General features: G+C 38.9%; 3 protein-coding genes across 3 annotated transcripts in view; 2 read left to right on the plus strand and 1 right to left on the minus strand.

The window, feature by feature from the left end:
* The first annotated feature begins 139 nt into the window (after window positions 1–139).
* On the plus strand, window positions 140–2073 carry LOC104816663 (exocyst complex component EXO70B1-like). The gene is made up of 3 exons (XM_010545593.1): window positions 140–187; window positions 272–358; window positions 1222–2073. Exons 1-3 carry the CDS (start codon window positions 140–142, stop codon window positions 2071–2073), a joined length of 987 nt encoding a protein of 328 aa, XP_010543895.1.
* A 946-nt stretch (window positions 2074–3019) lies between these two features.
* Window positions 3020–5272, plus strand: LOC104816296 (exocyst complex component EXO70A1-like). The gene has a single exon (XM_010545034.1). The coding sequence runs from the start codon at window positions 3218–3220 to the stop codon at window positions 5120–5122; it is 1905 nt and encodes a 634-aa protein (XP_010543336.1). The 5' UTR covers window positions 3020–3217; the 3' UTR covers window positions 5123–5272.
* Window positions 5273–9242: 3970 nt separating this feature from the next.
* LOC104816297 (phosphatidate phosphatase PAH1) overlaps window positions 9243–13578 on the minus strand; it is a 5162-nt gene continuing 826 nt past the window's right edge. The window contains exons 2-11 of the mRNA XM_010545036.2: window positions 12000–13462; window positions 11341–11918; window positions 11178–11251; window positions 10963–11047; window positions 10601–10687; window positions 10406–10478; window positions 10276–10319; window positions 10028–10156; window positions 9736–9834; window positions 9243–9639 (exon numbers count right to left, since the gene is read on the minus strand). Coding sequence (XP_010543338.1) covers window positions 9586–9639; window positions 9736–9834; window positions 10028–10156; window positions 10276–10319; window positions 10406–10478; window positions 10601–10687; window positions 10963–11047; window positions 11178–11251; window positions 11341–11918; window positions 12000–13356 — 2580 coding nt within the window. The 5' untranslated portion in view covers window positions 13357–13462 and the 3' untranslated portion in view covers window positions 9243–9585. The remainder of the gene's footprint in view (window positions 9640–9735; window positions 9835–10027; window positions 10157–10275; window positions 10320–10405; window positions 10479–10600; window positions 10688–10962; window positions 11048–11177; window positions 11252–11340; window positions 11919–11999; window positions 13463–13578) is intronic.

Consider the following 13578-nt stretch of genomic DNA (forward strand, 5'->3'; position numbering starts at 1 on the left):
TTAGAAAATTACTAACAGATGGTGTCATATCTATTGATTTTGTGAGATCAAAAGATAATTTGGCTGATCCTCTGACCAAAGGCCTTAACAGAGATCAGGTAGAAATATTATCGAGGGGAATGGGATTAAAGCCCATAGAATGACAAACCACCATGATGGCAACCCAACCTATCTGGACAAACTGCCGGTATAATTGTGGGGGGGTCGATGGGATCACTTGAGACTGATATCTCTTCACATTCCTATGATAAGAGTGATACAAATTGGGAAGGTTGAGTTTATACTCTTAAAGATTCTCTTATCTCCTACGAGAGTGGAGTATATTGAGATACTCTCAAAGAGAAATCTCCTATATCAAGTATGAAGTGGGCCGCTTCTATGAGAATGACAAAAGGGCTAATTCTCTAGAGTACTTGATGAAATTTACCAGGTGCTGTCCCAGGGCCATAATGGGCGCAACAAATGGACTAACGAGAGAGAGAGAGGGTGCTGCGTGAGTACTATTGTCTTGGTGTATACAAAAGCTGAATAGTTCAAGACATCGCGTTCACTGTTTAGCAAGTACATCCGATAGTATTTCACTACGGAAGGTTCAAAGGTAAAACTACCTTTTCGGATACAGTAAACTCTCGATGAGCAAATTTTGCATTGCACATCATTTGCATTAGTTGCATGAGATGCATTTAGGTTCACCTAACTCAAGGCCCTATTTTGATTCTTGTGGGGGATTGTTGGATTTGGGTTTGTTTTGATAGAATCAAAACGGGTCTAGTCCGTGAGAAGCCCGGTCCGTATAAATTTAAATCTGCAGAAGAGAATATTCTTATTTGAATTTGAAATTGGATTCAAATCCGCAGAAAATCTATCAAATATGATTAAGATAAGATTGAGATAATATCAAGATAAAATCAAATTTGAATTTTGAAATTCAAATTGATTTGTTTTGAGATTCTCCCCTCTACTATAAATAGGGGTCTTGGGTTAGCTCATAAAACACACAGAAAAGAAACAAGCATTCTAGAGAAAAAGAGCATTCACATATTTGCTCATATCTCTCTCTGAGTTCGCTTGGTATTTGGAAAGCTTCTTCCAAATACGCGGTCGTTGTATCCTGGGAGTTCACCGTGCTCCAATAGCCTCGAAGCTTTAGAGGTGGCACGGAAATCGAACTTAAGGAAACTGTGTTTCACAGGCCTCGACAAAATAATTTTTTAATTTCAGGTACTTATCTGGAATCGCTCGAATTGCCGGAGTTTTGCCGTCGTCAACAACCGCCGTCTCCGTCTCCATCACCTCTCTCTCCTCTCCGATTACAACACCGTACTCGCAGATATCCTCGCCGGATCTCCACCACCGGAAAAATCATTGCTGCCGGAATCATACTTCGACGTGGTTGAATCCGACGACTCTCCAGCGACGGAGCTGACGATCCGAGTCGCTTGGCTCATCCTCGTCCTCCTCTGCAGAATCGACCACAAAGCAAAGCACTACAAGGACTTGTCCCTAACGTACATATTCTTAGCCAACAATCTCCAGCATGTGGTCTCACGCGCTGGATCCTCGAACCTCAAGCACCTCCTCGGCGAGGACTGGGTCGTGAGACACTTCGCCAAGGTTAGGCAGTTCGCAGCGAGCTATGAGCGTCTCGCGTGGGGTCCCGTCGCGTCCTCCTTGCCGGAGAATTCTATTGCGGCGGCGATGTCGCCGGAGGAAGTAAAGGACCTGTTCGAGGCTTTCAACGCGAGCTTCGAGAGCGCGTACGGAAAACAGAGCGCGTGCGTCGTACCAGATCCGAAGATCCGGGATGAGATGAAGACGTCGGTCGCGAGAAAGTTGGTGACAATATATCGGGAGTTTTACTATACGCATAGAAGTACAGTTGCCTTGGCGGGAGGTGAAAACGGCGCGATGAACGTGAGGTTGGTTGTCCGATTTACCCCTGAGGATATAGGAAATTACATCTCGGCCTTGTTCATCGAGAAGGGTAGTTTTGGGAATGAACGTGTTTTGCCATCGCCGTCGTCATCTTCCTCTACTTCTCCATCGTCTCGCGGACGGCTCTCGAGATCGTAAGGCGAGTGAAAAATCATATGTTTATACTTTTATAAACAAAAATATATGTAAAATGCTTAAATCCACCATAGAGCGGCAAAATTACCGGAAATTTCAAATATAATTAAAATATATTCTTAAAATGTTCAGATTGATGAATAACTGGGTATTGGATTTGGATAACAAATATATGTTACTCGTTAGATATTGTACCATATTTATAGATACGCAGTTATCCAAATTTTTTACTCAGATGTTAATTATTTTTATATTTATTACCAAAATGTTATACATATTTTTTTCAGTTTTATAAGTAGAATTTATAAAAATTACTTTATTTTCAATTATGAAAAAGGTCATGTAGAACATAGATTTTATTTTCAATTATGAAAAAGGTCATGTATATTGGAGAATATTCCATCTGAGGAATAAGCCCATGTCTCCATGTCTTCCACAGGACATTGAGGATTGGTCACGCGAAGCTGCTGCATAACCTCTATATCTTATCGGCCGTTGCGATTGTGTTGTTTAAAAATGAAGAAAATAGATTTTTATTCAGATAAAATTTAGATATCTCATATTTTTTTACAATATTTTATAATGATTTTTCTATTTATATTAAAATTTAAATTTGAGTATTTTAAAATTTTGGACTATTGTTGGTGTGGATAAGTATTCTAGGATTTTGTAATTGAGAGTCTATACTTCCTATTTTTTTTCTTCCTCATGAAATACGAATCAAATGCGATTGAAAAAACAACTGTAATTATAGAAGAAATTGGAGTTTTCTGAAAATAGTTCTACTTCTCATCTCATTTTCTTTTTTTCCCCTATAATTGTCCAATGGGCGACACGTGTATGGACAGGATCAATCGAGTCAAAGGTCCCGTCCTCACATTTGTCTTCCCCAGGTAAATACGGCCGTTATGTCGCTACACTATAAAAAAAAAAGTCCTCGAAGAACACGTTACTCACGTTTCTCTGCAATTTCGCGCCCCTGTGTTTAGGGTTCTTCAGAGGTGGTTTCCCCGTTTTGTTGGGGAACCCCTGCGATTCGAATCCTTCAGGAGGCGATCTTGTTTTGTGTTTGTTTCAATGTAGATGAAATTGGAAAAAACAAAATCTGTGCATCGACAGTTTTTTTTCTTCTCGGAATAGGAAGAAGATGCGAAGCTTGAGTTTGTTCTACAAAGGTTCGTCGAAGAAGGCTTCTCTTTCTCTGTCGGCACCTGGGCGGAGAATTGTGTCTCCGTTGATCGATGCAACCATAGAATCTGCTGCGGAGATCATCGAGAAATGGAGCACGGAGTACTCGACATCGTCGAACTTCTATTCTCTGTTCAACGAGAGCAAGCGAGAAGCGAGGGAGTTCGTCAGACGAGTTAAGGATTTGCAGAAGGCGATGGATCTGTTGATTTTGGAGGATGCGAATGCAGAGCAGTCTCAGAGAGCGCAGAATCTGATGAAGATCGCGATGAAGAGGCTGCGAAAGGAGTTTTACCAGATCCTATCGATGAATCGTGCGCATCTCGATCCCGAACCCGTCTCCAGTCGATCCTCCGACGAATTTGGTACCTCAGATCATTCTTCCGACGAAGATGGTGGTGGTGCACGTCATCGCGCCAGTGATTCCATCACCGAAATGGAGGAAGTGTCGATAAACGCCATGGCTGATTTGAAATCCATCGCTGATTGCATGCTCGCCGCAGGTTACGCCAAGGAGTGTGGGAGTATGTACAAAACCTTGAGGAAATCGATCATCGACGAAGCGATGTACCGTCTCGGAATCGAGAAAATCAGCCCGTCGACGGCGAAGAAGATGTCATGGGAGGTTGTTGAGTTGAAGACTCAAACCTGGTTAGAGGCTCTGAAGGTTTCCATGACAACGCTCTTCAATGGCGAGAGGGTTCTGTGCGATCACATCTTCTTATCATCCGATGCCATCAGAGAGTCGTGTTTCAGCAACATCTCCAATGACGGAGCGCTTCTCCTGTTTGGATTCCCGGAAATGGTAGCTGCAAAGGACAAGAAAAATCCGCCGCCAGAGAAAATTTTCCGGTTGCTGGAAATGTACAGAGGAATCGACGAAAACTCGCACGCAATCCGATCGATCTTCTCCTTGTCTTCGAGCTCTGCAGTCATATCTCGAGCTTCCAATTCACTAAACCAGCTCAGCGAGATGATTCGCTCTCTCATGGCGGATTTCGAGAACGGAATCCAAAAGGACACGTCGAAGACGGTGGTTCGCGCTGGAGGAGTTCATCCTCTGACAGTCCTCGCCATGAATTACCTCTCTCTCCTCGCCGATCACTGCGACGTCCTTGCCGATATCCTCATGCGATCACCACCGCTGGAGAAATCGTTGTTGCCGGAAAGTTACTTCAACGTCTCGGAATCCGACGGATCTCCGGCGTCAGAGATAAGAATCCGATTCGCATGGCTCATCCTCGTGCTCCTCTGCAAAATCGACGCAAAATCCGAGTCGTACAAGGACTTCTCCGTGCAGTATCTCTTCCTCGCGAACAATCTCCAACACGTGGTCTCGTGCGTTCACGGCTCTTGGAGCATGAGAAACCTCCTCGGCGATGACTGGATCGCAAGGCACTTCGATAAGGCGAGGCAGTTCGCGGCGAGCTACGAGCGACTCGCCTGGGGCTCCGTCGCCTCCGCCTTGACGAAAAATCCTTCCTCGCCGGAATCGGTGATGGAGTGCTTCGAGACGTTCGCTGCGAGTTTCGAGAGCGCGTACAAGAAGGAGAGTGCATGCGTCGTACCGGATCCCAATCTCCGAGACGAGATGAAAATGTCGATCGCGAGAAAGCTGGTGCCGATATATCGCGAGTTTTACTACACGCATCGGAACACCGTTGTGATGGCGGGAAACGAAGCGGGGATGAAGTTGGCGTTGGTTGTCAGATTTACCCCTGACGATGTAGAGAACTATTTGTCGGGTTTGTTCTTTGGGAAGGGTATTTTAGAGAATACACATCCCACGTTGTCGTCTATATCTGTCTCCTACGCTTCGTCTACTTCCCCTAATCGACGTTCTCGGTCGTGCAGAAGATTTTAAGGGAAACGAATGCATTTATTTTTTAATTGTTTTTTTTTCGCGTGGGTTTACTCCCATCTATTTTTTGAATTGTTTAAAAAAAATGGTTGAGGAGTTATGACTAGTCGGTTAATATAAATGTAAAATTCAAAAAACTTACTAAATTATATACCCATTCGGTTCAAAGATATTCTTCATATTCAATGTTATTGCTCTCTTCATTTCGTTAGATGTCGTGTTTATGCAGATCATCTTTGTAAGAGGATAGACAAAATCTGAGGGCATTTCTGTTTTCGGTTCGGGACTTTAAGTTCGGTAAAGTCTTTAAATTTTTTATTATAGATATCAAATTGGGTTGGTTTAGATGGGTTAATCCAACCCAATCCAAGCCAATTATTATTACATTCGGGTTATATTTTTGGGTTATGATTGTTATATTCCTGAAATATGGTGATCACAGCCATCGGAACAACAATGACCGAAATTTGAGAATAATGACTTACTATATCGTGAAATCCAAAATTCTGGAAAGAGAAAGAAAGAGAAAAATAAAAAGATCTTGGTACCATCACCGTGGAAATCCATCAGAGACTAAATCAGAGGTAGATCTGATTTAAACTATTTGAAATCATTATGACATTCCCAAAAAATTCAAGTTTCGGATATCTGTGTCGTGGAAAAATTCTTGCTTGTAATGCAAGAAAAACAGAAAAGTGAAAAAAAAGGTGGGAGAGATAGAGGTAGTGGTAGAGGAAGAGGAAGACCTCTCAAAGGGCAATATAGAAAAAATACCCCCACTTTGCTATAAAGACTTCATGACATACCCTTCAAAACCCTAAAATTTTGAAGAAAAAAATAAAAAGAACAAAAGACGTAATTAACCTTTCAAAAAAGTAACGTGATACACTTCTCCCACTTACTTAGTCATTTTGAATTCATCTCTCTCGTTCTCACACTTTGATAACTCTCAATTTCTTTCTTAACTTTCTCTCTCTATTGTTATTTTTCTCTCAACTCTTCCATTTTCTTCTTTCTCATTTCATTTTTACACAGAAAAACAAACGAAAAATGATTATTTCGTTGAACGTATCTTCACCGCCGACCTTATATCTTTTTCTTCGTGTGTCGGTCTAAGCCAGGACAAATGACAAAAACTGAAGGTAAGTTCATTAATACAAGAGATTGGTTCGATACATAAACTTTGTGTTTTGAGTTTGAGTTTTATGATTTTTAAAGTGAATCGTGTGGTTTTTGATGAAAATGAGACAGATGCATAACAAATCTGTCGAAGAATATGCAAGAGGCGCATAATGGAACGGATTGATAACGAAAACAAAGGTACGTCACATTGGTTACACCGTTTAAAATTTAATTTTGGTCGCACTGGTCATACAGGTCACATTGGTCCCACTGGTCACACTGATCACACCGTTCAAAATTTAGTTTTGGTCACACTAGTCACACTGGTCACACTGGTCACACTGGTCACACTGGTTACATCGAAAATTTTTAAAATTCACGCGAAAAATTTTATATTTTTGTGATGGAGGGAATTTTAAAATTTTTAAAATATTTAAATTTTTTCCTTTGAAATCAAAAACTGTTGTTCTCTCTCTCTTCTCATTAATGTTTCTGCAATTGGGGGCCCACGTCAATGGGTATTATGAGAATAACATAATTATAAGTGTATTTTCTGAAGCCATTTTTTTTTCTTCTTTTTGCAGGGGTAGGCACTAAAGTCTTTGTAGTATAATAGGGGTATTTTTGATAAAACCCCCTCTCAAAGGGACCTTCGAGTGGCAAAAATAGTTGTATGGCATATAAAAGGGTAAAGAAAAATGCAGATTTTTTTTGCTGATTGTATATGATTTATATATACAAAAAAACTAATTTTGTTCTACCTTTTAAACTTTAGTTTTTTAAAATGTATATTATATATTCTTCATAACAATTATTTTTTATTTTTTTATTGTCAATAACATATTTATACTAATGTTAAATGGTGGATATAGTTATAGTTTTTTAAAACTCACTAGAGCATATTTTGTTACGATCTTATTATAAAATCAAATAGCTGATGTAAATATCATAACAAGTAATATATTTTATACTTTGAATATTTTTAAAATTTCTTAAAACTTGATACAAAAGGGAAAAAAAAAGGAATAGTAAATCAACAGAGCATTGATAAAAGCTGATGAATTATGATTTATGTATATACATGAGTTGAAGTTTGAAGAATTCTTGTAAAAAATAAATTTAAAACTAGACAAAGGTATATATGCATATTATTAAAACAGACTAGGTTTAAAAACTAAATCTTGGTTGCAAAAGCCAAGTTAATGATGCTAATAAGATAATGGGCTACTAATGGGCCTATAAAAGCCCATTTAAAGCAAAAAATAAAAGCCCAATTTGTTTTCATCGCAAAGCCCACCAAATTTAACTGGTGATAAAAATCGTATTCAAAACACTTACCACGCGCACCTACAGCGCGTGAACGTCACCGCCCTAAAATCCCTGGGTTATAGTCCGCGATTTTGTGCCATTTTCCTCGATCCTGAGATACCGCGCGTGAAAGGTACATGGATCGAATATCTCGAATTTTCGAGACGTAAACCATAAGAAATGCATTTAATTTATTTGATTTCTTATTTTTTTTCCAAAGTGGAAGATTTGAAGTCTAAATTTAATTTTTCAATATTATTCGCGAATTTGTTTTTTTTTTTTGTGAATGTGAAAGTTTTCAGTTCAATACTTTTTCTTTCAAAATAACGTAATAAAATATTATGTTGTAGCAGCATAACCATTATATTGTGTCCACCGACTCCGACGATGTCTGGTTTCTTTGTTTTTTTTTTCTCGCACTAAATTAATTTGATTTCATAATTCTGTTTTTTTCGCTCCTATATTATTACTGTTATTAATGTTTATAGAAATTTTAATATGTTGTGAATGTGTATGACGTAAAATATAATACGGAATCAATTTTGGTTCAAATATATTAGTTGTATTGGACGGTAATATTCATATAATAGTAAAAAAAGACAGGATAAAAATTCTGCCGAACTCACATGTCGTAGTAAATAATCAAATATCCATTTGATGTAAAATTATAATAAGATATAAAATGTTAAAGAACAGATTCAATTTAATCTATCTTTAGAGAAAATACAGAGAGAAAATTAAAAAGAGAATCGCTAGAAAAAACCATGTACTCTTCATATGTCAATGAAAAAATTTCATATTTTTTTACTTACTAACTAAACTATATACTTGTTGTGATTAATCCATAAAATCCCGAATTTTTTAAAAATTCACCGAAAACTCTCTGATCTGCCAACTCAAATAAAAATAATGATGTGGCAATGATACCACTTGCAAATCATGCAATAATCATTTCAAACAAAATTTAAATTAAATAATTTATTTAATTAAAATATATACATATAAATTCATATATATATATATATATATATATATATATATATATATATCCCACGATTAAACTAGGATCCGACATTCCAAATGGCGTAAAACCCAGATATCGCAGGAACAAAAAAAAACTTACAGGTTAGAAACTTCGAGGGGAAAGTCCGAGAAAATCCACGCCGCTCGGATGAATCGAAGAGGAGTAACGACGAATCTCGCCACTAATATATATATATGTGTGAATTTGTATATATGTATATTAATTTAAATAAATTATTTAATTTAAATTTTGTTTGAAATGATGATGTGACATAATTATGATGATGCGTGCATGATTTGGAAGTCAGTTCATTGACACATCACCATTTTTGTTTGAGTTGGTACAAACAGGAGGTTTTCGGCGAATTTTTAAAAATTCGGAGTTATAGGTTAATCACACTGAGTATAGGTTTAATCGGTAAGAAAAAAATAGAATTTTTTATTGATGTGAAAAGAGTATATGATTTTTTTGGCGATATCTCCAAAATTAAAATATGTAAGAGTAGTATTTATCATTTTATTTTGCTTTATCAGATCTCCACGTATTTCTTCTTCATCAATATCATGGAGATATGTACGTTTGCCATTAAAGACCGAGTTTTGGTTTTGCTTAGGGAATGCGATGTTAAAGCTGTTTTCCGACAGAAACATTATTATAACAAAACCCATAGAGTTGTAAACGAGGTCCTCTCCTGTTTTGGATTTCTCTGTATAACGTAAAAGAAAACGGTACAATTCCGTGTCTTGTACAATATTGTGGTGAAATGGGATTTCTGTTCTACACCTTTCCCTTTCCTTTTATGTAGTGTAATGAGTAGACAAGTCTCTAGCTTTGGTGTACAAAAGATGAGAAAAGCTTACAAAAGATTCAGCGGATGAATCAGAATCAGTTAACGATAGATCCGCCGAGAAATTTCAGCTCGGAGAACGGTCATCTGCTCTGTTTAAAAAGCGGAAAACACTTGTCGCGAGGCACAAAGGCATTGTATCGGAGGACAAGATAGATCTTCAGTTCAATCCACCTCTTCTAATGGCGTTTTCCAGAAGTTCCATGAGTTATAATCTTCCTGAAATCCATTCCAAGGTTTTGAATGCTAGAACTTTTTTCTATATATATATATAAAAGAGAGAAACAGAGGAGAAACATAGCAATGATGTGAAACCTGCTCAACGAGTGAAGTAGGAGGGAACATGTCGTTGACAAGCGTGTGAAGCGAAGTGTAGGACTTTACATCTATGCGATGGCCCGTTGCTACCTCTCCCTGTCCATATATAACATGTTTCACCACCCGAAAAATATTTAGCACAAAACCAACACAACAACGCCTTAGTCGTTTATTTGGGATCGGTCGTATGAATTACTTTTCCACGAAATTTGTATAGGAAAAAAAAGTTGTCAATGTCTTCCTAGAGACTAGGAACAAAACCCAGAAGACAGTAGTCTGTTGTCAGGACCTTGGGGTTAATTATGAAGACCTTGCCCTTTGGGATTCCCAGTTTCCTGTAACTCAGCTCGTCTGTGTCTCTGTTTCCGAATCCAGCATAGAACGGGTTGTAATCTGTCGGGAACAGTTTCCTGATGTCCTGTACTCATACATGTTTAAAAAAGCGGTTTCTCAATCTCAAATACATATACATACATATATATATATATATGTATGTGTATATATAAGCAATTCTCAGAGTTTTTTTTAAAATTTTACCTCCAAACATGCAATCTTGAATTCGTGAGGGGCTCTTCTAATAACTGTAAAATAGTGAAATCAGATGAGAAATGAACGATGTTAAACTTCAAAAACGTAGAGCAAGATATACAATCTTGAATCTCTCCACCTTCACGGTACAACGCTGGGAATAACCCATCGGGTGAGATGACTACAGGGCCGTTTGGAAGAGCTTTTCCGTCCTGCAAAGTCAGAAAACCCCCAGTTCTATTTTAAGACCAGACCCTACAGTTCAGTGGAGAGAGAGATTCTGACATGTGACCAGAACCACGGGGAAAAAGACATGGACGATGTTATTTATTACCTGCTTCAGATTGACTAAGAAGCTTCTCGTTAGATATGCCTGAACAATGGCACGTGCGCTCAGAAACAGCAGCTGGTACCCGTTCTCCTGGAACATCAAGGGCATTTCACACAGACATGATCAGGACAAACAAAATGGATCAAAAAACCATTTCGTGCCTGTAAGGAAACAGCTCCAAGACTCTAATTTCCAAATAGGTCCACTCTATTTAAGCTGAAAACAAGTAGACATACAGATGAATCAAACATTCTCACCTCCCCGATACAGAGTACAACCGCTTAGACAAACGTCTCTACCATACCCAGTATAAGGTGAGAGAAAATTTTAGTTCAAATGATGGTAGAAGCATTGAGTAATAATACCTTTATCGCTGAGAAAAGCTTGGCCACACCGGATTGTGTCCAATCTTTTCCAACTAAAGGCATGAACTGACCTAACACATCAGACCTGTGGAAACACAATCAATAAAAGGGCACTCGTGTTAGACCCCTTTCTATCAAGAAATGACAGGCTCCTAACAATTTCAGCACCGAATCATATAATAATTCAATTAAAATGTATCGATCTAAAGCTGTACTTAGTTATAGTTCCATCGACATCCGAAATCACAATCTTGGCATCCCATTTCCACAAGTAAATATGTGCATCAACCTGTTAATAAGAACATATATTTAACAAACAAAGTTAGAAGCATTTCATGTCAATGTGCCTTCAAAATGCCTAATTTTAATGGGGACAACCTGTTGTGTTCCGAGAACTCTGGTAGAGAAACTAAAAGTTATCATGTTCTGGCCATCCTTCAGATTCAGAGATGCAATCTGTTCACTGGTAGGAACATTAGTTCTGACAAGTTGTTTGCGCGGTGACTCATGGTGACTGTCTGAAGCTGATATGTCGGGCTCAGAATCAACAAACAACTCTTCACTAGAGGAATTACTGTCGGTATGCTCAATTGTTTTAACCCTTCTAAAAGGAATGGGCCAGAGTCTCCATCTTCTACCGGAAGAAGAAGAAGAAGCGTTGGTACTTTCGCCATCTTTGGATTTTGTCAGTTCAATTTCCTCTACAGAAATCACATCATCTGGCTGAATTTCGATATCTAAATCAAACACAGCTTTTCCGAGTACGATTGGAGAAGCTTTCTTCCATGGTAAATACATATCTCCAATCCTGACAACCAGATTTTCGCTTTCAAGAATTGATACTGCAGAATGCTTATACTCATCTAGGGATATCCGATGTGCATCAAAGACTCGAGCAGCAGCACTAAGGCCCATACCCTGATGAAGTTCATCCTTGCACAGTGATATCTCAAATCCTGAAAAAAATAAAAGTCCCAATTGTTACAAAAGTATCACTCTAAATGAAGCAATTGTTACAAAAGTATAGATTTCTTTACGCTGTCTCGCATGGGGTTGTGTCTCTTCACCAGATGTTGCAGCCGGTGAATCTAGAATCTTCTCTTCCCCGTGTTCAACTACAGAGCCAGCATCCTCCCCAGTCATTTCACATGAAATTAACCGTTCATCATCCTTACCAGTTGACTCAGTAGAGAATCTCCCGGAACCTTGATGCTCTGACTCCATAATCTCACCTTCTTCGAAATCAACCACGGAGACAGTTGCTGCAGATGTACCTGGTTGTTCATCCTTACATTCTGAATCTGTATTAGGATCATTGGATATCATAAGTTCCTCATCTCCATGCAAATGTTCTGTTGTTATATGAGAAAAAGAAGAATCAGAACAATTTGCAGGAAGCAACCCAAAATCATCTCTTCTTTCAACAATCACTCCATCTGCAGTTTTATCATTTTCTGCAACAGATGGAGGAGGAAGTTCCTCACACTTAAGATTTTGACCATGTTGGGCAAGTTCTGTCAGCTCCAAACAGCTCCTGAAAACATCTTCCCTTTCAGAATCATGAGATACTTTTTCGCTATCGGTGGGCAAGCGGGGGTCAAAAGCATTATCAAATTCAACATTAGCATCAGACGCCTCCACTTTCCCAATATAATCAGTCGTAGTCCACGGAGTTTCAGAGGAAGCAAATTCTGTATTACCCTCACAAAACTCAGTCCCATCACCGGGGGCAAGATGGAACTGAGGCGTATCTAACCGTAAATTCTCAGCCTCCAACTCAGCTGTTGAAACGGGTGCTGTTAGAATATGACCATCGACACTTACCAAAACCACTTCAGAATCAGAACCTTGTGATTCTCCATAGTTTTCCACGTTTAGGTTTTCATAACGAGCACTTCCATATTCCGACATTGGAGGAGACTGCTCGTCTTGGAAGTCATAATACCTTCTGTTACCATCAGATTCTGTCCTCTCGAGATGGTTCAAAGATTCAAAACCCTCCCTCAATTGCTCAACACCGGAATCAGATACACTATGTTCAAGCCTATAGGGCTCATGATTATTTCCATTACCATTGTTACCCTTGAGAACTCCATTGGATCCACTCTCTTTCCCAGAATCAACTTCCCTGATAAAATATGCTTCCCCGGAATTATCAAGATACATGTGGAAACCGGCTTCGATTCCATTTACCGATATTTTGACAATTTTCTCGGCAACTTTGAGAACACCCTGGAATTTGCCAAACCTAACATACCAAGGCGTGCTCCGGAATGAACCGTCTTGTTGTTGAACAACGATCACATCAATAGCACCACCAAAGGGGTGAAAGGGGGTGGCAACTGAATAAACACCTTGTGAAATCAGACTCCCAACTTTCCCAACCACATTCATTTCATCAAAATATGAACTTCTTTTTTAATATAAACACCAGCTTTCAACCTAAGCAAAACCCCGATTATCAACTCCTGATTGAGGCTAGAGCAATGAAACAAATGGCCTGTGGACAAAACAACCAAACCAAGCAGCAATTAGAGAAACCCTCGAGAGACTTGTGGAACTGTCAGCACTAATTCCCTGTTTGGTTGCATAGAAAAGGAAAGGGGGGGGGGGGGG

The sequence above is a fragment of the Tarenaya hassleriana genome, unplaced genomic scaffold (assembly GCF_000463585.1).
Source record: "Tarenaya hassleriana unplaced genomic scaffold, ASM46358v1 Cleome25, whole genome shotgun sequence".
NCBI lineage: Eukaryota > Viridiplantae > Streptophyta > Magnoliopsida > Brassicales > Cleomaceae > Tarenaya > Tarenaya hassleriana.

Excerpts from the sequence above, each read along its gene's own strand:
- LOC104816296 (XM_010545034.1), top strand. The coding sequence starts at position 3,218 with ATGCGAAGCTTGAGTTTGTTCTACAAAGGTTCGTCGAAGAAGGCTTCT.
- LOC104816663 (XM_010545593.1), top strand. The coding sequence starts at position 140 with ATGACAAACCACCATGATGGCAACCCAACCTATCTGGACAAACTGCCG. Across the intron at positions 188-271 it reads CCTATCTGGACAAACTGCCG|GTTGAGTTTATACTCTTAAA; the intron begins GTATAATTGTGG and ends CAAATTGGGAAG. Across the intron at positions 359-1,221 it reads AGAGAAATCTCCTATATCAA|GTACTTATCTGGAATCGCTC; the intron begins GTATGAAGTGGG and ends TTTTAATTTCAG.